Consider the following 23,147-nt stretch of genomic DNA (forward strand, 5'->3'; position numbering starts at 1 on the left):
TAAGTAATAGTTCAAACATCATATTTAGGAAGCAGACTCTCTTTTCCCCTGAGTAATCCATCTGTATTTCAGTTTCGGTATTCTTGTCTAGGTACATCCCTGTTCCTGAGACAGTTTAGAGGGGATCCAGAGAACAGCCATGAAAATAATTAAAGGAAAGAAAGAAGAGAAAGGAAGGATGAAAGGTGTCATGCTTAGATTTTGCAAACCTATCCCAGAAATAGCTACGGAGATGCCTTCATCGGTTACTAGGAGAGCCGGATCAAAATCTCTGTCATTTAACATCTTTGCTTAAATAAACAGTCCCAAGGAAAATGCTGTTTCGTTGTGGATGTAACCTTGATAAAAAGACCTGTCATCCTTGTCTTACTGAGTGATATTGGATTTTATGTGCCTTCCTTATACTTACATTCATTTTACGTGTGTCCAGCAAAAAAGCAAATATGGGATGGTGTTTCACTTTAAAAAAAACCTGGCAGTTTTATTAGAATGATGGGTATATGGAATATGAACCTTGCAGGATGGACATGAAAGTGTAAGAGCTTTACAAGGATTATTTATCATGCATCAGGATGCACTGTAAGAAGACAAAGGGTCTCCATTGTTATTGGTCTCTTGCATCCATTTTTACAGTAATACTTCTTCTGAACATGGAGGCTTTATTTAGCTATTTATATATTTATATTTAGTCTAATAATTCTTGATAAATCGTAAAACTCTCATCCAGGGACCACAGCATTTCAGGAAAATGAATTCAGTAGGTTCATTTTGTATGGGTTCTTCCATTTTCTTTATTCCCTTACTTAATGGCGTTTTTATTCCAGTCTTCAGTGAAACAGGCTCTTAGAAGGGCTTACTGGACAATTATTTTTTAAAAGTGAAAAATAGAAAGAAGTGCCTCTGTACAAAGTTACAGTCTGAAAAACCTCACATAAAAGAAAAAAATGGATGGGGAGAGGGGAAAAAAAGATCAACAGATAAATTACATTATTATAAAACCAACTGATGGAATTGACAGGGTGATGGAAGGTCAGCAAAATTGAGGAAATCATCTTCTTTTCCTTGTCTTCTGTATCAGCCTCATGGAATTTTGTCTGCCCTGAGTGTACATCATATAGTGAACCACTGCATGGATTTTAGTGTTCCAACGGAGGGGTATACTTTCCCCTATTAATTCTCTCCTCAGTATTCTTTATTTTGTAATCTTCTATCATTTCCCCCTTTTTAAAATAAGTCCCTAAACACTGCATGTATGCCTCCGTTGTGGAGAAGACCTGTGCATTTGTTTTGTTTCCATTCTTACTATAATCAGAACTTCAAAAAGTTGGAAAGAGGCTTCTGATTGGCTTTCCAATATGATTTCGTGAAAATTATCTGCATGCAGGACTAGTGTGATGATGATTCATTGCTCTGGCTTTTAAAAATTGGGATGAAGCTCTTAAAGCACTAATCATGCTAATTAGTCAGAAAATGATTCCTATGGAACTTACAAAGATGGATGCAGCTAGCAGAAATCTCAAATCTTATTGCAGTATATATACCACAGTGATGTCAGGGATGTTTGCTGAATATGGGCAAAAGTTGAAGTCATCACTGTCTAAGTCCCATGCAACCACTTCCTAAAGCCACACATCTGATGCTATGTCTGCACTGTCCTTAAAAATTTACCAGCTTATTTTCCTGGCTATATGTGTATAGTATTTCTAAAAAGATGTAACAGAAGAAAAGAATAAATATCTAGGATCATATTGTAGTATTGTAAAAACATAGAAAGGGATTCATTGAGAAGAAACTGAAAAAAAATTATGTGATGCCTTGGTTATAAACTCACATATATAACTTGGTGTTATAGTTAAGGATGCATTTTTCCCCCTAGAACTATCTTACCTCATTCAAAAAGCCAAAGTCAAATGTACCTGTTAATTTCCTTTCTTTTAGTTTTACGGATATTTTTCTATCATATTTCCATATTAATTTGTGATTATTATTATTATTATTATTATTATTATTATTATTATTATTATTATTGTTTTTTATACAAATGTTCATGTGCATTTAGCATGCTTTTATTATTTAGCACAATTAATTTTTTTCAAGCCATTTTTTCCCAGTTCAATTTTGTATATTGTTCTTTTTAACAAATATTGTTTTTAGAGGAACATTCTATAAATTGCAGTATTGCAAATTTTGAGGGATAACTACATTTTGGTTATATATTGGTTGAGGAAGTCTAAGGAAATTAAATTAAATTTCAGTGCCTCAGTTTTATTGTATTTAAAATGTATTTATTTATAAATCTAATATACATTGCTGTTCAACTTACAAGTGTAACTGATTCCATTTTTGCTCCCCATTCCATAGATTTAACACAAGTTATCTGGGCTTTATCGGAAAAGTAGTGCTGGTAGTGATTGCATTATTCAGTAGCCAGAATGGGATCTATCTGAACTAGGTAGGATGTTTCCCTCAGCTAATGGGTTTCTTTTCTGTTCTTGCAACCCACAGGCTACTAGGCAGAATGTCCACGGATGAGCGGCACTTGACCTCCAGCTGTGGATCTTTCATCAAGACTGAGCCATCCAGTCCATCCTCTGGAATCGACGCCATTAGCCATCACAGTCCTAGTGGCTCATCTGATGCCAGTGGTGGTTATGGCATCGCTATAGGTGCCCATTCTAATGGCCTGGACTCACCACCCATGTTTGGCAGTGCAGGGATTGGTGGTGGGCCTTGCCGCAAGCGATATGACGACTGTGCCAGTGCTATTATGGAAGATTCACCCACTAAATGTGAATATATGCTCAATGCCATCCCGAAAAGGCTATGTTTAGTGTGTGGGGACATTGCATCTGGATATCACTATGGAGTGGCCTCTTGTGAAGCATGCAAAGCCTTCTTCAAACGAACAATTCAAGGTAGGAGGCCGGTGAGAGCAAAGGCAAATGAAATGGTTATTTCAAACACTGTTTTGTTGGTTGACAGACAGAATTCATTATAGGGTTTTATCTTGGAGCTGATGATGGCTAAATATTTTGAATATTCAGGAGAGATTAGAGCTGAAAGGTGAGCAACTTAACAGAATTTAGACAGCAGAGGATCACAATAAAGGCTTAATAGTCAGTATGTTTTACTAATCTTAGCAACTTTTTTCTTGTCATCTTATAATTTGCCACAAAACCCTAAGTGAATTTGCTAAATCCTAGCTGTCAATATTATTTTAGTTTTTGCAACTCTTGAGTAAGTCAGATTATATGATTTCTATGCTTGCTACCTCATTCACATAATCTAATGTGTTTTAGAAAAAAAGTTATTTTCACAGTTAAAATAGTTTGAGCCATGGCTATAATTGGAAAAAGAATGCTGGCGGTTATAAAAGACTGAGTTAAAGAGATCTGTGTTACATCCCATTCAAAACATTAAGGGTGAGAATCAGTAATGGAAGTAAAAGCATTCCAAAATTTGGAAGTAATACAAGAGTAGCTTTACTCTGTCAGAGCAGAAGAACTGCCTGTTTTTGTGCGTGGAAGATGTATTCAGCCAATTGAGATGGTGCAGCACCTTCCAGAATGGGATGTAGAGAACTCTCTAAGCTATTGGGCTTACTTCTACTTATTTCTAAAGTAAGTAGAATTTGCAAATTTTGAGTATTTAAATCAGAGGTGTCCAACTGGGCAACTTTAAGACTTGTGAACCTCAACTCCCAGAATTCTCCAGTCAGCATGTTTGGGGATGATAGTTCATAGCAATAGCAATAGCACTTAGACTTATATACCGCTTCATAGTGCTTTACAGCCCTCTCTAAGTGGTTTACGGAGTCAGCATATTGCCCCCAACAATCTGGGTCCTCATTTTACTGACCTCGGAAGGATGGAAGGTTGAATCACCCTTGAGCCAGTCTGGATTGAACTCCTGGCAGTCAGCAGAGTCAGCCTGAAATATTGCATTCTAACCACTGTTCCACCATAGCTCAAATACAAATCTACTGAGTGTCAAAGATGTCGCTAAATGTTTCTCCCTCAGAAGTAGATGTTTAACTCTCTTCTTATCAATGTGAGAGTTGAATTAAGTTTTCATCCTGCAGATTCAAGCACTCTCTCATTCAGTTATTGTTGCTTCTCTAAGAAAGAGAGAAACATTCTTAGACTACTAATAACATTTTCTGCTTTTGAAAATGAATACACTTTTTATGGTATTAAACTACCAACATATTTTTGAGCTATGAAGCTCGTACCAAGCCAAGAAATTGGTAATATTTTTGCAGATTAATATTGACATTTCAAGAGCAACATGTAATAGGCATTCTGGAGGAGGGAATCAAAAATGTGAAGATGACAGCCACAAAACTCTATCCTCTTTTAATTGTGTTGCAATGAATGCAAAAAAAAGGGCGAAGTTTTGATCGCATGTAATGGAATGCATTAGTGGTCTTGAGCAAAAAGAAGGCGAGATGCTGCCTAGGGAACAATCAGGCAAAAGGGGCAGAAAGATTCTGTTAATGTAGCCATACAATAAAGGACTAGAGCTGCTCTAGTTCTTTTCCTGGAGAGGCTGACATTGAGTTTGTAAGTACAAACTTCCCACCAGTTTTAACTGCCTGATCCATTAGGGCAGGCCCTACCTCAGATTCTTTCTGTAACCATTAAAGTGATTGCACTCTCCTGCCCTTCTTGTCTGATTGTTTCCAAGACAGAATCTTTCCTTCTCTTTCCTCAAGGCCACAAACTTATTCCTTTAAAAAATGTTTTATTAATTTTTAAGAATTACAATCTTTAGTGCTTAGTAAACAACATGTTGTCTGGGTTCACATATTTAACATTAACTTCAATATAAATCTATTCCGTACTTCACAATCCAGTATTTTTCCCCCGATCCTCCTTTCTTCCCCATATTTTTTCCATTTTCCCCTCATTACACAGTTACAATTATTGGTACTGTTGATATATACAAAGTTAGATATAAACATCTTCTTCATATTTTACTAATATTATACAAATAATAATATCAATTCCTAAATCAATCTCCTGTTTTTTATGCTCTTGTTAAAGTTTGATTTCCCTTCAATAGTTGAAATATCTTTGTCAGTTATGATTTTCTCAATATTAATTACATTTATATATTGCTAAAAATTATTCATACCCACCTTCCTCTTATTTTCATATTTCGCATATAAAAAAAATGCTATTTTAATTCTAAAACATATCTTTCATTCTAAAGCCTAATTATATCTAAGGGTCATCCGTTCTTTTAATCATATTCAAACAAGTATTTAAACATATAATGCCCCCTCTAATAGATCAAATCTTCTATTTTTTAAATCTAACTCTCGCTTTCTTTTTTTTGCCAAGTAGCTTTCTAAGCCAAGGCAATTGAATTGCCCAGGAATTTTCTTTCTATTTTTGTGAAAATTGCTTGGCATGAGGAAGACAATTTAGGTAGGGTATTTTTTGGGGGGGAATTCCGCCTATTTATATTCCTTAAGCAACTCCCACTTTCCTTCTCCCTCAATTTCTCTTTTCATTTTTTGTCTCCCAAGTTGTAACATTTCCCCTGACAGCTCTATATTCTCTTTTTAAAAATCTTCTTCCTTGTCATCAGGCGTATTTTGCAGACTTAAGGGGTAAAAGGTCTTTTGCATTTTCATTGTTATGGGTAAGTCTTGCAGTATTTTATTTGTATATGGTAGTTTATATTTCTCTTCTTTTGTCTCTTCCGTCTCTAGGTCCATTTCCTCTGCTTCATCTTCTGATTTCTGGTTTATTTGTTCATACTTTGTGGTTGTTGTCTGGGAACTTTCTAGTTGTAGATTTAATTTGGAGATTTGCTCATTTATATTATCTAGATTATTTTTAGTCTCATTATGATTTTTTAATGTCCTCTTTGTATGCAACAATTGTTTGGTGAATTAGTTGTAGCATAGAGTATATTTCCTTCCTTCCTTTTTGTTTTTTTTCTTGAGGCATCATTCCTGGAGATCCTCTAATATCACCAATTTCAGTAAGAGTAGAACAAAGTTTCCTCTAGTTTTCTGGTCTTTATATATAGCCTTTGTAATCCAATAGGTTCCAGAATACAGGTCCTTTGTCTCAGGCATCCAAAAATTCTCAGTCAGGCATGATTGTAATCCACAATGTTCAAAGTGTTTAAAATGTTCAACCTCCCTGAAAACAGTTCAAAAATCTCTCCCAGCCAGATGTACTCAAAGTTCAAATTTTTCTTTTTCTCCCACAAGCTCTTGAGATTAAAAGTCCAAGATCAGTAGGTATTTATAGTCCCAAAAGGTCAAAGTGATAAGTATGCCAAAATATTTTCCTTTACTGCCAGCTGTTCTCCCTTAAGCTAGGAGTCACAAAGCAGCCAGGAAGTTAGTTATAGTGCTGTACTCAAATCCACCACCAGATATCATTTAAAGTCCATTTTCCACTCTTAAGACAAAGGATTGATTTCTTACATTTCACCTCAATATGTTTTTTTTCCAAAGAGCAAATCTTAACAATTATCTCAGTTCTCAAATTTATCAAAACTGTAGCTTTATGTTACTTCCATTTCAGTATTGTGTATTTTTGTCCCCCATAAAAATTAAAACGCTGCTTCCGTTCATATTTGGAGGTTTTTAGCTTTTTGAGAGCCTTTCCCAAGAAATTCAATTGTAAAATAGTAAAGAAAGGATCAATATTCTCACGCAGTTCCAAACATGCTGTTTACAATGTGTTAATTGGTGCTTTTCTTCTTTGGTTGTCAGCAGCTAATGGCTGGCCACAGGAATGTAGCGTCTTTCCCCTGCCGGTGGAGGGTTTTTCTCAGATCAAATGGAAAGAACGCCATCTCTCCGTGATCAACAAGACACCCCTCTTTGTTCATCGCCTCTTCGGGGTGACTTTAGGCCCATTTTAGGGCCCCCAGCAGGGCGAAATCAGGCACGGAAGGCAGAGCTCTGCCATCCTGCGTCCGTCTTGCCGCGATGCAAAACCAGAAGTCCACAAACTTAGTCCTTTACAGGCTTGCCATCTTGATTGTTTTTAGTCTTTCTGTAAACATTGCAGTAAGTTAACTACTGGTCAGCTGCCTAGGAATTATTGTAAACAGTTATTCTTAGATCCAGATAAATAATTAGACATTCAAATGCCACTTCTTTTTTTTTACGGAAAATGATGGTAATCATTTTTAATTATATCACGTAATGCAATTATTGTACTAAATCTCTTAAATGGATGGATTTCTTTTCTTTATATCCTATTGATGTTGAAACTGTCAGCAGTAACTAATCACTAGTGAAAACCATATGTTGAAGAAATATGACATTTTGTTTGACTTTCTAGCTGCTTTTTATTCTTATGCACACATCAAACATGTAAAATATAATCCAACAGAAAAACACTGAATTTGTTCCAGCTGAGCTGACTTGTACAGATCACACTCAGTTTCCCTTCTATAATATAGGAAGAATATTGATCTTACATCAAAAGAAAAATTATAAAAAGTTATAAGGGCATGTACCTGAAAAGTGCTATAAAGCTTAAATCTTCAATTCAGAGAATGGCCTTGCTGCAAAAATCGCTGCATTTTATTGACCTTATTATAGTAATATAATGTGGTAAACTGTAGTCATTAATCTGCTATTCTGTCAGTTTTCTAATCAATACATTTCAAACTACAAAAGTATATCTGCTTCATTTTTCAATATGTGTGCATATCAATATTGTACATACAGACTTTTTTTTTGTCCCTTCGAATTAGTGTTGACTCCTGGTGGCTGTTTGGACAAGTCCCTGCTGTTTTCTTGGCAAGGTTTCAGAAATGATTTGCCATTGCCTACTTCCTAAGGCTGAGAAAGAGTGACTGGCCCAAGGTCACTTAGCTGGTTTGATGCCTAAAGCAGGACCAGAACTCTGAGTCTCTTGGTTTCTAACCTGATGCCTTAACTGCTAAACTAACCTGAATCTTATCTAGACTCAATGTATTACAACATGCCCCTTATCTATAGTTTTGCAAAACTGACAAGAGTCTAAAATAAGAGTATTTTGCATTTTGTAAAGGGCCACCATTCATGCACATGGAGCTGCGCACACACATGCAAGTGTCTGCTGCTTTTCCCATCCACCTTCCCTTAATATATAGTTGGCATATAGATTAAATAAATAAAGGGAAATGCCTTATCACAGGCATTTGCCATCCTCAAGCCGGTCTGTTTCACCATGTTTTGTTCATACTGTGGCTTCCTGACCTGTATATAAGTTTCTCACGAGGACAATAAGATGTTCTGAGATTCCCATTTTTCTGAGCACATTTCAGTTTGATGTGATCAACACAATGAGAGGCCTTTCTATCTACCATCAATTAACTATGTCATGACTTCCTTTTAGTATTCTTTGGCTTTCTCGATTATACTGCATGCATCCCCAATAATATCTTGGGTTCTCCAGCCTTTTCTAAGGCCAGTTTGAATGTCTGGCATCTCTTTTCCATGTAGGACTCTAAATTGTGATGAATGATCCTAAGCATTATTTTGCTAGCATGTGAAATTATAAGAATGTTATATTGTTTGCATACAAATATGCAATATTATATTGTTAAGTTTCCTTGTTATGGCATTGCAGTATAGATTGACCTTTCCCAATCTTCAGCCACTGTGTCATTCTCCTAATATTAAATCAAAATCTGCCTCTCTGTAGCGGCATCTGTTATTCCATAGTCCTGCACTGTGGGGTAATACTTTTTTCTCTGTGCATTTGGAAAGTGCTATTATATCTCCACCCAGGAGTGGGCAAACATAGCAGTTCTCTTAACCTCACCTCATAGGACAGTGGTGGCGAACCTATGGCACGGGTGCCAGAGGCGGCACTCAGAGCCCTCTCTGTGGGCATACACGCCATCGCCCCAGTCCTAGGCCTTCAGCTGGGATTTATAAAACCTTTTCGCTTTAGGCCTCCGCCGCCGTGTGCAAAAAAAAAAAAAGGTTCAATCAATCAGTCAATTTCAACTTCTTGCGGGAAAAAAAAGATCTTGCAAAGTTGGAATTGATTGATTGAACTTTTTAGTCCCACCCAGTCTGCCGTTATCACCGCAGCCATGCCCACCCAATGGGCCACACCCAACCAATTGGCCACACCCAGCCACACCCGGCACCCGACGATGCATAAGTGGGTTTTGGGTTGCAGTTTGGGCACTTGGTGTCTAAAAGGTTCGCCATCACTGTCATAGGATTTGCTTTATGATCCTCTGATTTTCCACATGGCTGTGCTTTGTAATTGTTCCAATTTGCATAAATTCTAGAATGTAGTGCTCAGAGCTGAGGAAAGTGCCCCAAGATGAGACTGATCAACGCTTGGTAATCTAGAACTATTACTTTCTGCCATTTATATAGAACTTATATTTCTGTTGATGCAATCTAAATTCGCATTTGCACCTATTAATGCTTAGATCAAATTGAATTCAAGTATCTCATGCATATTATTATCAAACCTTGTATGCTTAATCTTATATATGTCCATTTGATTTTCCTCTGAGGAACTTTGCACTTGTCTCTATTAAATTTCATTCTAAAACTTTAGCTGACTTTTGTAGCAGAGGAATAGCATGCTGAATTTTGCCTTCAAGGACATATACTATTCCACCTAGTTTTCTTTCACCTGAAAATTTGGACCAGCATTCTCTTCACCTTTTTCTCCAAGTCATGAATAAAAATGTCAGAGAGTACCAGGCCCAGGACTAATCCTTATGGCTTCTCACCTAGCTGCCTATGAACCACATGGGGCTTTAAAAATAATCAGTTATAGACGTGACATCTTTGACGGATGATGATCATCCAGATTTTCTCAACTCATATCCTTTTCTTTGAAAGCTATTAGCTACGTTGGAACAAGTCTAATAACTGGCCCTCCATCCTTGGGTGAGAGCAATAGGAGATTAATGAGAAAGTTTTAATTATAATCAATTGCCTAATTTGTTGGGTGCCAAAGCAGACAGTTTTTGTTTGGTTCTTCTGACTGTCTATTTATTTGATAAGCAGATGCAGATGTTTTTAATGCCCCCTTGCTCCATTTCCATGATCTAAATCCTTCCTTTTGACAATGCTATTAACTACCAGGAAAGCAATTACAATTGCAAACATATACTTTTCCCTGTTTTTCTTTTTCCTATTGCATAGTGGTGCTTGGAGTATAAAAGTTTAAACCAGGTTAGTAGAGCAGAAAACCTTAACTCCTCCCAGGGCAACTGCTCCAATAACAAATTTTATCCTCATGTAGCTTCTTAAAAGTGATGGGAAAGTTCTAATGAAGAATTTTGATTAACACAGCCACTTTTCCCATTTAGAATAAGAGCATAATCATGTTTTGTTACACACAATTGTGCATAGATTTTTTTCAGAGCCCGTGACAACTTTACCACTTAGTCTTGCCTGTTATTGTGCATCAAAGTTCAGCATTTTGTTGTGAAAGTGATTTTAGACAAAGCAACTTCCGAGAAGATGTTCACAGTGGATTCCCATGCTTTCAATTATTACTTTAATAAACCTGTAAGATAAGAGCACCAGATAGTCTGAAGGTTTACATTTAATCTTAGTACCTATTGCTTTTTCAAAACTGGATACAAATGATAGATGTATTAATCTTGAATTCAGGCAGTAATGTCTATCAAATAATGGAAATTCTCCTGAACTTAATGAACAATTACTTTCAAGTAATAGTTTCTGAATTACATTAGAAATATCTGTACATTAGTGTAACTGCAGCCATGTACTATTCAATCCCAACAGAGGAAGGACTTTTGAATCAAAGTCTAGGGAATGGAACAAAACATTCTTAATTTGTCATTAATCCATTGTGATTGTACTGTAATAGCTTTACTGCTAGTGCAGGTGTAGCTTCCAACATGATAAGTCCTCCAATGTTGGTACATTTTCTGGCAGATTTATCTATTGACTGCAATATTATGATGTGTTTTAAGTGGTTGTGAACTGTGTTTTTCCTTGAAAGAATGAGAAGTAATATGATGCAGTCCTCATAAATGGTCACCAGGAATCCTTGGAGTTATTTGGAAGGACAGTTCTTCAAGATTCATGGGCATATGGCATTTGTTTGAGTAGAGTTTTGAGCAATAATGGAGCGTATATTGTTTCTCATTATTCTCATTGAGGCTGTTTGTCTCAATCCTATGATTTCTGTGAGCCATTTGGAAGAATAGATCATTACTTCAAAGGAATAGAATACCTTATGAATGAAATCTTGGAAACCCTCAAGAGTATAATCCATTTGGAGATTATGCATAAATACTATTAAATAGCTAGTTTCTAAAAACTGATCTGATGAAATTTCCTTGTTTGATGCATTCCAGTTGGTTAAACCATTTGGAAACGATCTATAAAAATAAAGAAGCATGTGGAAACTGCCCATTGGGGCTGCCTCTAAGGATTTCCATGAAGGATTTTGAATTGGAGATGGTCCCTAATAACATGCAACAACGTTCTATAATCAGAAGGAACTAATACATTACAATGGTCATTCGGTAATCTTCTTATATTTATATTTGAGAAAATCGTGGGAAATAAAAATGACAGACTTCAGTCGTGGGATATGAACAATTTATTTATTTTCAGCATTTTTATCAAACCTTTTGATATCCAAAGGGACTGTAATATAAAAATAGTAGATAGTACTATTTTATATTACTCTAGTAATATAAAAATAGTAGATAGTCCCAGCTGTCTGACCTGAGGTGAGATAGGAGAAAGGAAAAGCAGAAGTAGAATAAGGTCTATAGTGGGTCCTAGAAGGTACCTCTAATTATTACATGAGATTGCCTACCTTGTTTACCAAAATTCTGGAGGCTGTAGTGTGTCAAGGTAGACATTTGCCTTTGTTTATCCAGAAATCTGGGCTTTGGGCACATATTTTTCAGTTCAAGAGCCGTATTTATTTATTTATTTATTATTCCCATTTATACCCCGCCCTTCTCCCGAGGGACTCAGGGCGGCTTACAGGTAAATAAAAACAGTACAATACAATAAATATCTAAAAGCCAAATTAAAATATATATTAAATGACCTGTATTAGATTTAAAATTATAAAATCCCTTTAAAATCCCTATAAAATCCCCCCCTAGGCCAATNCCATGTCTTGAGGGCACGGCGGAAGGAGGGGAGATCCGGAATAATCCGGATCTCTGGGGGGAGTTCGTTCCACAGGGTGGGGGCTCCCACGGAGAAGGCCCTCCCCCTGGGGGTCGCCAGCCGACACTGTTTGGCCGACGGCACCCTGAGGAGGCCCGCTCTGTGGGAGCGTACCGGTCGATGGGAGGCAATCTGCGGCTAATGTCACACATTCCTATTTCTTTCTGTATCTGAAAAAGCTCAGAGCTTCTTCCTAGATTAGGTTCCACTTTCATTCTGTGGATCCTCAAGCATTGTTGGCAAATGTTCGTTTGATTCAATTAGATGTGGTACAGTGGAATAACTCACTTTCAGAGAGCATATTCTCATGGACAAGTGTAAGCCTGCAAATATCCGTGCATCTTTTCTTGCTCATTGGCATGCATTGCTTCCTCCTCTAGTTGCTGAGGATACCTTGGAGCTCTTTCCATCATTGTCTGCCAGATTGCCCCTAGTCCACAGTGACTGAAGTGACAGCATGACTGCCAGGTAGAAGAAGGCTACTGGAATCCTGATGAGTTAATCTCATCACTTTATCACAAGGCACTTACAGAAATTGCAAGGTGGTGTGAGTAGCTCTTTTCTTCTGGCAGACAGCCCAGGACTCATAAAAGAAATTGACAGACTTTGTGATGGGGTAAAAATAAAATAACAACAGAGCAGAGCACTTTGTTAAATATTTGAAGACAATAGTTTATCTTGTCCTGGAATTGCTTGCTTGTGTTGAATACATCATCTGCTTTTGTAGGTTTTTCCTCAGATAAGAGTAAGGATGGGAAAGAAATTTATTTTCTTTTAATGTAAACTTAATATAAAATTGCAGAATACAAACCACAATGCCGTTTCCTTTGGCTCACAATTATTGCATTGTAGTTTCCCAATCATAAAATGCATACATGATGGAATTAGATAATAGTAAGGCATATATGCAGAACATTTGCTTGCAACAATGCATGTATTGGGGGAATTGGGGATGTACAGAAATGGATATAAATGTTGTGCAGACTTAAATTTATAAATTGACATAGCAGTGGTAAAAGTGCATTTTTTCTTGAAACTGTGCTTATGGGGAGCCTAACAAACAGGTTGATCCACTTCCATTCATAAATAAAATGTCCTTGCCCACCTTGCAGCATCTTGCCTTTATAAATACACACAAGGTTGCTTAATGTACACTAATATTTTGAGCGTTTGTCTAGATTCTTCTTTTTGAATGAGGTGTATTGTATAAAAGTCACAATCTGGTTAATTAATATTACTTAAAGCAATATTTAAACAAAAAAGCTCCAACTTACTGGCTGGTGAGATCTGGGGTGTGTGTATGCATGCAATCTTTCTCTCTCTCTTCCTCCCTTCCTCTCTCTCTCTCTCTCTCTCTCTCTCTCTCTCTCTCTCTCTCTCTCACACACACACACACACACACACACACACACACAACACACAATCACTCACACACACACACACACTGTGTGGAGCAGACTTGGGATTAGGCAGAGTGTGGAGAAGGGACATTCCACTAGTTTACTGGTGGAGAAGTAGTTTTGGAACAGTAGAATGGCTGAACATCAACTTCCAGCAGCTCCAGGAACCATGGACAGTGGCAATAGGGGCTGGGAATTGTAATTGTAATTCAGATATACTAGGAGATCCATAGATTTCTAACCCTTGTAATAACCTAACAATGTCCAGTTGTATAATGACATCACTGGACATAGCTTTTCCTGTATGAAATTGCTTGCGCATTAAATATACTTTGCAGGAACTGCATTCTGAGATTTGTAAAAAAAAAAAAAAAAAGAAATAAACTGAAAGATAAAATGCAAGAATATGGAAAAGGCAAATTTACGTGTTTGTTTTTTTTAAAAAAAATCTACCTTCTTTGTGCATATAAAAAGGCAAAGATTCAAAATTGAAATGCAGTGGCAAGGCAATCCATCCAGCTGCAAACTTGAAAAAAATAAGCTTGCAGCTGAATGGACTGATTGCCTTGCCACTGCAGTTCAAGTCTTAACTAGAGATCAAGCCTGCATTTCAGTTTCCAGCTTTTAGAGATATTTAATACTGCTCTGATTATTGAAATTACTGTGCAGTGCCATATTGTAGACTGAATGGAAACAGATGGATATAGACCAATCTCTGTATTCTGAATGTAAATCTATAGTAGCAGCAAGACTGTCGGATACAGCTCGGCAATGGAGAAAACAGCTGCTCCTGGGTGATGATCCTAAGTGGGTCCTAACTTCTTATGTCAATTAATCAAATCATATTTCTCTCCATTGCTGCACGTTTCAATCCATTTGAGTCTGTCCTTTAAAAAGACAGAAATGTTACAGTATATGGTAGGCCCCTCCTTACCACTCTCTGCTGCAGTGGAGGACCCTTGTTTGATCGTTCTGACTCCTGACTTGAAAGTGAAAGTGTTTTGGGGCAATCCAAATGACCCATTTCCTCCTCTTCTTTCATATTAACGTCGATATCATCATCTGTGAGGCTTCATCCTGTCTATCACAGTTCTTCTCTCTAGCAGAGTTCAGTTTTGTATTTAATGCTTCACTGCTGAAAGAGTAAGAATTACATACCCTGCAATATGCTAACTTTCATATTTGTAAAAAGAAAGCAATTTAGAAGTTGCACCTCTCTTTGCAGGTATGTGAAAAGGCAACATCTGACCAGGCCTACATCAAAGCATTTGCACAACATTCATGACTCTTCCTTTGCAACATAATCTTCCAGTTTTCTTCCCTGCCTTAGAAATCCACAATCCCCTCTTCCAACAAACACATATTTCTCTCATTCTAGGCAGCAGACCTCTGGGCAGAGACCGTGCCATTTCTAAATTTAATTATTTCACCATAAGGATTAATTTATGCTGATGCATCATTTAGTGTGATGCTGCAGTTGTCTTATTATGCCTTTGAATTGTTTTAATGACATTTTATATGGTTTTATTGGCTTGTTTTATTGCATCTTCTTTGGTACTAATTTTAATGAAAAGTAGGCTAAATTTGTTATAAATAAATACAAAAATAAAATATTTCTCGGGCCATTTTGTACCACTTGAGGCTTCCATTTCCTATGAGCCTCTTAAGCTATTTCTTTGAACTCATGAAAATTACTATTTGCTAATGTATCAGAGAGGTATTTGTATCTGTTAGCTTGTTTAATTCCCCTTTCTCTGATGCCTGTTTTGGAAAGGAAGACTGAGGGGAGCAGTTTTGATTGCACAGACGATCTTTATAGAGTCAACTGCTCATTGTCCCAGTATAGCATCAAATCTAAGATCAAACGCATGGTCTCAGTGAGCTTTCTGAGCATCCCCCCCACCCCGCCAAGGTCGCCTGATACAGCAGGAGAAGGGAGAAGGTCTAGAGTGATCTCTGATTTTTGAATGACCTCATGTTACCGATGACTGATCCTTGTTTCCAAACAGATTTTTCCCCCCTTTAGATCAAAGCGATCTTAATGGGGAAAACCATGTTTGCTCATTTACATGTCATCACTATTTGTATTTGCTGGATAAGAGAAGTCTAATCCATGTGAGCTAGAAACAACTATAAACTGTTCAGTTTCCACTACTTTATTCATTTTAAGTCCATTATATGGCATACGTCAGGTGGCTAGGAGCCATGTGTAAAATGTCCCATAATGCTCTAGAAATTGTGGAATTAAAATGGCAGTAATGTAGAAAGGGGCACCCAGGAAAGCCCTTTTGTTGACAAACTTCAACAATCTCCTTCATACCTTATGCACACTGTCATTTAAAATACTTTTCCCCAACCAATCCTTCCTTTCTTCCTTCCTTCCTTCCTTCCTTCCTTCCTTCCTTCCTTCCTTCCTTCCTTCCTTCCTTCCTTCCTTTCTTCCTTCGAGATCACACAACTCCATGATAATTCTGGGTGTCATCAATAAATATAATACGGAATTATAGAAAAGCAGAAATGATGGTAAGAACATATGATTCAAAGGGTAGGAACATTAACAAGAAGGTCCAAAAACAGAGAAAACCTGCTTCCTGGGTCACATTTATTTGATCAATGAAACATACCAACTTTGTCTAATCAAACAGGCAGAAAGATATCAGAGATAGATAGCCTGGCCTTATACCACAAAGGGCTTTTTAAGTGGTAATCAACACTCTGAATTGCACCTGGAAGCTAACTGGTAGCTAGTACAGCTCATAGAGCAGGGGTATGCCCATTACTGCTTGTGCCACTGCATTCTGGACCAACTGAAGTTTCTGGATGGTCTTGAAGGACAGCCCCATGGGGTGATTAGGACATAAGTGACTGGAGGCTTTCCCAGTACAGGAACAAGTTCAGCTAGCACACAAGATGAACTTGCATGAAGGCCTTCCTAGCCATAACTGCAAATTGTGCTCAAGCTGTAGTTGCAACTCTGGGAAAACTCCAAGACCTCACCAATCTCAAATGGAGAAGTGCTAACCCATCCAGGACCCAAGACAGACATTTTCCCATTAGGTTAGGTTTGCTGAGTTGAGAGAAAAGTGCCTGCAATGAAGGAATGTGAGGAAAGTAAAGTAGCTGAAAGTAAAGTAATAAAGTATTTAAAAAGCAAAGCAAAGCTTTAAATTAATTTAAAGAAGTGAGTGATGGATAAGGAAGAATAGCATTCCACTTGCAACAATCTATTCCAGTTCAGGAGGTGAAACAGGGTTTCTGCATTTTATTTCCTCAGCAATAATTATAATTGTATTTGAGAAAATAGTATCGGAACAGTAGCTAATTATAAATGGAATATGCACTAACAATGTAATATGGTTTCAAAAACAAGAAATACAATTTGAGACTGAAGAGATTAGGAATGTGTAGCCTTTAAAAGACAAGACTGGGAGAGGTTATCAAAGCACTCCTTAAATATCAAGCGTTGTTCTCTATCATCCCAGAGTACTGACTGGAAAATAATGATCTTACGTTACTGCAAGACTAATTCTAATTGAATGATAAATACTTCTGAACATTAGGAGCAGTTTAATATGTAATTAGATGTCATCAGAGAGAGTGGTGGATTCATTTTCACTGAATGTAAGAATCTAGACCATCCTTGTCATGCGTGCTTTAATTTGGATTCTTACATGAAGCAAGGGTTGGATACTTTCAGTCTAAGTCATCTTTCCCAATGTTATATTACAGCCTAGAATGGTATCCAGAAGGTTGATCCTCCTTTTATACACATAGTTTCCATCTTCCTAGAATCACTCTCTAAGTAGAGTGGAGAATTTTTTTCCTACACCAAATGGAGGAAATGGAGGCTGCAGTTACTAATATTGAAGGGAATGCAATAAATAGTATTTTGTCATGAGTTCATTCAGCCACAGTACTTGTTCTGATAACTGTACTGTTTTTGAATTCAGGTGTGAGACCCTATATTTTATGCCAAGAGGAAGTGCAGGTCCTCATGAGAAAATCTGACAGCGCAAAGGAAGTCAAAGGGAAGGAAATGGGATTGGTTGGGCTTCATTGCTGGAGATTTCACAGAGTAGCAGCCTGGAGGTCTGAAAATTGTCTGACTGTCAGAATCGGCTCTGATGGATCAAATCAGGAGATACTTTTTCATTTCATTCATAAACCCAGAATCCCTCCCTTTTGATGTGTTCTTTACCAAATTGTTAAGGCAGATCCATCAGAGGGATCTTACAACAATGGCAGGAAAATTCACAAGTTTGGTTTTAGACCGCAAACATGGTTTTTAGAGCAGCCCATTAAAATCTCTTTTATCTTTTATATGATTTAATTGTGCTGATTTGTTTGATGTTTCCTTTGGAATGACTGTTCACTGGTGGACGCTTTGTTCAAAAGCCACTAACACCACAAACTAAGATGATGAAAAGGGGAAATACTTTTAGTTTTCCCAGCTGTTTCCTTGCTGAGTTTTAGCCTGTGCACACAATGTTTTTATTTTGGTAAGAAAGCAAGATAAATTAATTCTCGATTGCCCAAGAACTCTGGCATTTCTTTCTCCATCAATCTCATCAAACCTCATTCCATGCAAAGGGCTTTTGCAAACTACTGTGAAATAGTCTTGATTGCCAGAGTTAATCAGAGCCAAGATAAATTTAAAACTGCGTTTACGTAATTGTGTTTGTATGAATGTGTCCAAGAGAAGGAAAGAAATATTTGCCTCCAGATATATAGTTCAGCTTTAGACTTAATTATGTTTGGGCAGAAGGATGCTCTTTGGATAGAAACATGCTTTGCATCACTTCACATGCGCTTTCCAAGTCATTCTGAAGAATGAAGCTAAAATATTGCCCTGATAGTTCCACTATTTCATCTGTCTTAAAGATGGAACTATTTATTGAAATTATGTATCTTCAATCATTTTTACTATGAATCAGTGTGATACAGCCAATTTCCCACTGGAGACTGAGGAGGAGATTCAAGTGGCAACTCCTATTCTGTTACAAAGCTGTCCTTGGGCTGGTTACCCTTCCTTATATTAATGTACCATAAAGCAGCTCAGAGGGGGTAATGGAGCCCCCTTGGGAAATGACCAGGATTCACACCCACCATTTGGGATTGTTCCATCCCAAGATAAATAAATAAATAAATAAATAAATAAATAAATAGATGCAATGTTTTATTTATACCCTTATATTTTGACATATTGGGACCAATATAGGACAATGAAGAAAAAGAAGACAATGTTGTCATTAAGATATTTAAAGGGCAAAAAAGTGAATTGGTCCAAGGAGCATGGGAAGATTGGTGCTCCTAGTCTTCTAATTCCTCTGATTCCAGCAGAAAGATTTTGATCAGTGTTCTAGTTTCTATTTGTTTTCAGGGCATGCTTACATCTGTCCTCACGTTTGTTTTTCTTATTTACAGGGAACATTGAATATAGTTGTCCAGCTACCAATGAGTGTGAAATCACAAAACGGAGGCGCAAGTCCTGTCAGGCCTGTCGTTTTATGAAATGCCTCAAAGTGGGGATGCTGAAAGAAGGTAAGGTGGGCTGCAGTGTGCTTTCTGTCTGAATATAAAAGCAAAACAAAATAAGAAGAATGGCTGAAAAATGAACAATTCCATTAATCTGATCTCACCGTCTCTTGCCTCAGAATGTGGAGGATCCTATAGAAGGTCTTTAGGTAATGGAATAGTTAGGGAGATTTTTAAAAAAGTCAAGATTGAGCAGCACTATTGAAACAGTATTGTGGTTTGCAGGATTTCAGTCATAGCCACCATCTTGATTTTCTTTTTACTCACCCCAACATTAAATGATATTTGGCCAGGGGAGTGTGTGTATGTAGGCCATCAGCAGATATGTGTTGATGGTGTTCTGGCTTACCATCATCATATATTGTCCCTTCTTTTAATCTGACATGCTGTTTGCATTTATATTTTGGTTATTTAAGTTACATTTTTGTAAACCACCATGAGTAAAATAAATAAATAAATACTATATAGAAACCCACCACAGACAACTCATTTTCTTGGTTTTGCTGTACGAAGATGGAGGGGGGAAAAAAAACTTTTTTCCTACAGATTCTGTTTCTCTGATGAGCAGGCAAAGATCTCATTTGTGAAACAGCCTTCACTTGCCCATTTATTATTAGGGCAATTCCTTTATTAAATCCTCCACAGAATACAGCATGCAAGCTATTGAGTCCTCAGGGCTTCTTCATCTGCAGCAGCAGGTGTGAAAGAGGAAAACAGGTTAAAAGATGGATGACGTTAGAGTGATTGAGTCTCTGTATTGTTACTTTCGAGATGCAATGAGTGAAGAGGTAGCAGCCATTCAAATTAGGCTGTGCTAGATATGGTGAAAGTTTCAGATTGCATCTAGGACTGCCCTGAAGAATACTAAGATGAAAAACATAATTAGGACATCCCTTTTAAAAAAAAAAAGGGGGGGGGAAGGGGAAGTTAGATTCTGCTTGCCATATGTATCTGTCTTCATTCTTATTTGACGTAAATGGGTACTTGGACAGAAAGGGGAAAAAGATCAGAATGAAACTAGACCATTTTTGTATTTTAAAAGCTGGAGATTTGTCTCTTCTCACAAAACTGTTCCTCTACGATTCAGAAATACAGTACTTGAAATATAGCTTGATGGTGTTGGTTATTTCAATCTCCCCACATAAGACAGACAGTAAAAAACTGCAGGAAATTTTGGAAAGTGGAGCTATTGGTATTCTTAGGTGTTATTATTTATTTTAAAAAAATAGATCCAGGCAGTTGATCATCAGTGGAAATCAACATTTTTCATACTTGATAACACATCCAACTCTCAGCACAGCCCTCCAGTCCCACCCATGTATCATCTATATAATATTGTTGGCTTACTGAGGAATAATTTTTGACATCCCCAAAGAGAAAATACAGGAGATAAGGTTTGTCATTGGCAAATAGGGTCAATGGAAGCTGATATTTCAGGTAAAATGGAAAAAGTAAGGTTCCAAAGGGACACTTCAAGACTATGAAAGGCTACCCTTGTGATGTAGATACTGGGGCTTGGAGAGCAATGCATAAAGTGAATAAGAGACAGAGGCAGGAAGGGACAGAGTGAACAATCAATAGGTTTCTCAGATATCGTGGCTGTTTTCTTTAAGAGAGCCCTAATCAATGCACTATAACTAAAAGGATGTATGAGCATAGAACCATCTCAATTGCTTCCATTTTTACACTGCAGAGTAGAGACTCACTGAGACATCTAAAATTTTAAGTGGAAAACTACCTATTTAAATTCTGAGATATAAGTCCAGAGCACATGTATTCAGTATGTTGGTTTTGTAACCTACAATTAATCATCCTTCTCACACAAAAAAAAATAGTTAATATTCCTTCAGGGGCTTTAAATCTGTAGAGATGGTCCAAAGTGGCATAAAGTATTTTTTGCTGAACATACAGTTTTGCTCTCAGAAATCACCCTGGAGGGGAAAAAAATTGGTTCCAGATTTTGGCCAGGAGAATTTGACCTTGAAGCATGCTTGAAATAGGGAAAACATATTGGAAGACACTAGATATTTACAAATTCTGCTATTATTTTAATAAAACCAGGAGACACACTAATGGATAACTGAGATCAAATGTCATGTATGCATATTTCTTTTTTTCAGTTCATATTTCTGTATTATGCTGAGGCCATTCTTTTGTGATCTTGAACTTCTAAAGTACTGATGAAGAAAAATGCTACTCTGAATATTTCCTCGGTGAGAGAGAGAGTTGCTAGAAAACTTTGAATACCTTAAATAGTTTTGAACAGTTAGCAGGCACTGGGAATGCAATGGTCTCTTGGCAGCTTATACTGAACAATGCAGCCAAATCCTATAATCTGGGAAAGCCTTTCTTTGAAAAAGGCTGGATATAACCTATTTGCAAGGCCCTATGGGAAATTTAATGAAAATGAAGCAGAAGTAGAGAAGAAGGAATTATTATACCAGGAAGTCTTAAAGAATGTTTCCCTCTCCAATCCATCTCTTAGTGCTCTTTGGTGGACCGCTTAGTCTTAAGGCGAACTCTTTAACTTGCAATTCTTACTAAAGAAGCATGTCCTTAATTTTCCAAAATCTCCATATATATATATATATATATGTAATGCTCATATTTTTTTCATTTGATTCAAAGATGCTCAAGTTCAATAGCATGCTAAGATTCAGTAAAACCTATTAGATAGGATACAACACAATCAATCTAATTAATATACTCTTGATAGTTCTGTCTCACGAATAGCGGTCAGTTGCTGTAGCCAGTAATTTGCTGCCAAAGATATTTCTGTTAACAGAACACAGATTATGAGAGCAATATGAGTTTGAGTGTTGAGGATTTTCACCATTTTGATCTATAGAAATCTTTCCCAATTTTGTGCTTTCTAAATACGTTGCAGAACAATCTCCTTCATCCTGCCATCCATAAAGACAAGGAGATCTAAAGGATACTACAAGACACATCTCTGTATGTGGAAAAAGTTTCATTGAGATCCTACTTGCTCTCTAATAACTGAATGAAAACCAGAACTCTGATTTTGCTGACTGATGCTCCAGAATTGGAAATAAATACACAGTAGGTTGGCTGCATTCTGAACAAAAATTCAGCTAAAAATGGTTTGAGCTGAGCCTTGACTTTAAAGCTGTTCTTTTTGCAAAGACCTTGCACTATTCCATATATTGTCCTGTTGCCTTCAACACTAACTTACAGGCCAAATTTTATCAAGGAATGCTTTCCCATTGATAGCATTTCCATTGCAGAAAAATGCTTCAGCTGCTAAATCTCTGCTGTCATGCAGTTTCAAAGGCAGAGGGAAGATCAAGGCCAGAGAAACCAAGACAGATATTATGTTGTTGAATAGGGTACTGCAACCACCAGAAATCCAAAGTCACTTCTGCTATAGCCACTGCTTGTAATCAAGACACTTGGTTAAAAAATAAATTTTTGTTTGGTAACAATTACTATACCCCGCCCCCTTATTTTCTCCCTAAGTCCCTTTCAGTGGCACACTGCCATTCTAGAATACTGTCTGTCTGTCAAATGTCCCTGCTGAGTTTCCTCCCCCCCCCTTTGATTTCCATGTGTTTTCTGAAGGATATTTGATTTCAGTGAAAGCTCTGCTGATATCCAGGCAGTATGTTTGTGCTTTCTCTTTGTGCTTCCTGGGAAGGATGAAGACTCCTCCGGGGATTCTGGGTAATTGGGTTAGTGGCCAGCTCATGTCAGGAAATTAAAAGGCAGCCCTGATCAGGTTGCTGCTGCCTCAGGTTTAATGGCTTTGTATTTATAGAGCATTCTGCTTCAACCCTGTGCCAGAAATACCATTTTTCTACACAGTTAGATGAATGAAGCAAATGATGTAAAGTTTTCTCAGTGAACAGCACACATGTTAAGGAAGATTTTTTTTTTTTTTAGGGTCCATAGGGTAAAGAACTTAGCTATTTTAAGAACAACTTTTACTGTAGTATAAAATAGTTGATCCCACCTATCTGAGCTTAAATTATAAATTAACATGTAGGAAACCTTGTCAATATATACATATGCACATACTAGGGCAG

General features: G+C 37.2%; 1 protein-coding gene across 3 annotated transcripts in view; it reads left to right on the forward strand.

Annotated features, from left to right (window-relative positions):
* The first annotated feature begins 2,505 nt into the window (after window positions 1-2,505).
* Window positions 2,506-23,147, forward strand: part of ESRRB (estrogen related receptor beta) — a 47,053-nt gene continuing 26,411 nt past the window's right edge. Inside the window, exons 1-2 of one of the 3 annotated variants that reach the window (XM_015814247.2) lie at window positions 2,506-2,915; window positions 18,991-19,107. In XM_015814247.2, the coding sequence (XP_015669733.1) occupies window positions 2,519-2,915; window positions 18,991-19,107 (514 nt within the window). In that variant the 5' untranslated portion in view covers window positions 2,506-2,518. The remainder of the gene's footprint in view (window positions 2,916-18,990; window positions 19,108-23,147) is intronic. The other 2 variants (XM_015814245.1, XM_015814246.1) reach the window with 2 other exon arrangements.

Source organism: Protobothrops mucrosquamatus, unplaced genomic scaffold, assembly GCF_001527695.2.
Source record: "Protobothrops mucrosquamatus isolate PMUCROS unplaced genomic scaffold, P.Mucros_1.0 scaffold231, whole genome shotgun sequence".
Lineage (NCBI taxonomy): Eukaryota > Metazoa > Chordata > Lepidosauria > Squamata > Viperidae > Protobothrops > Protobothrops mucrosquamatus.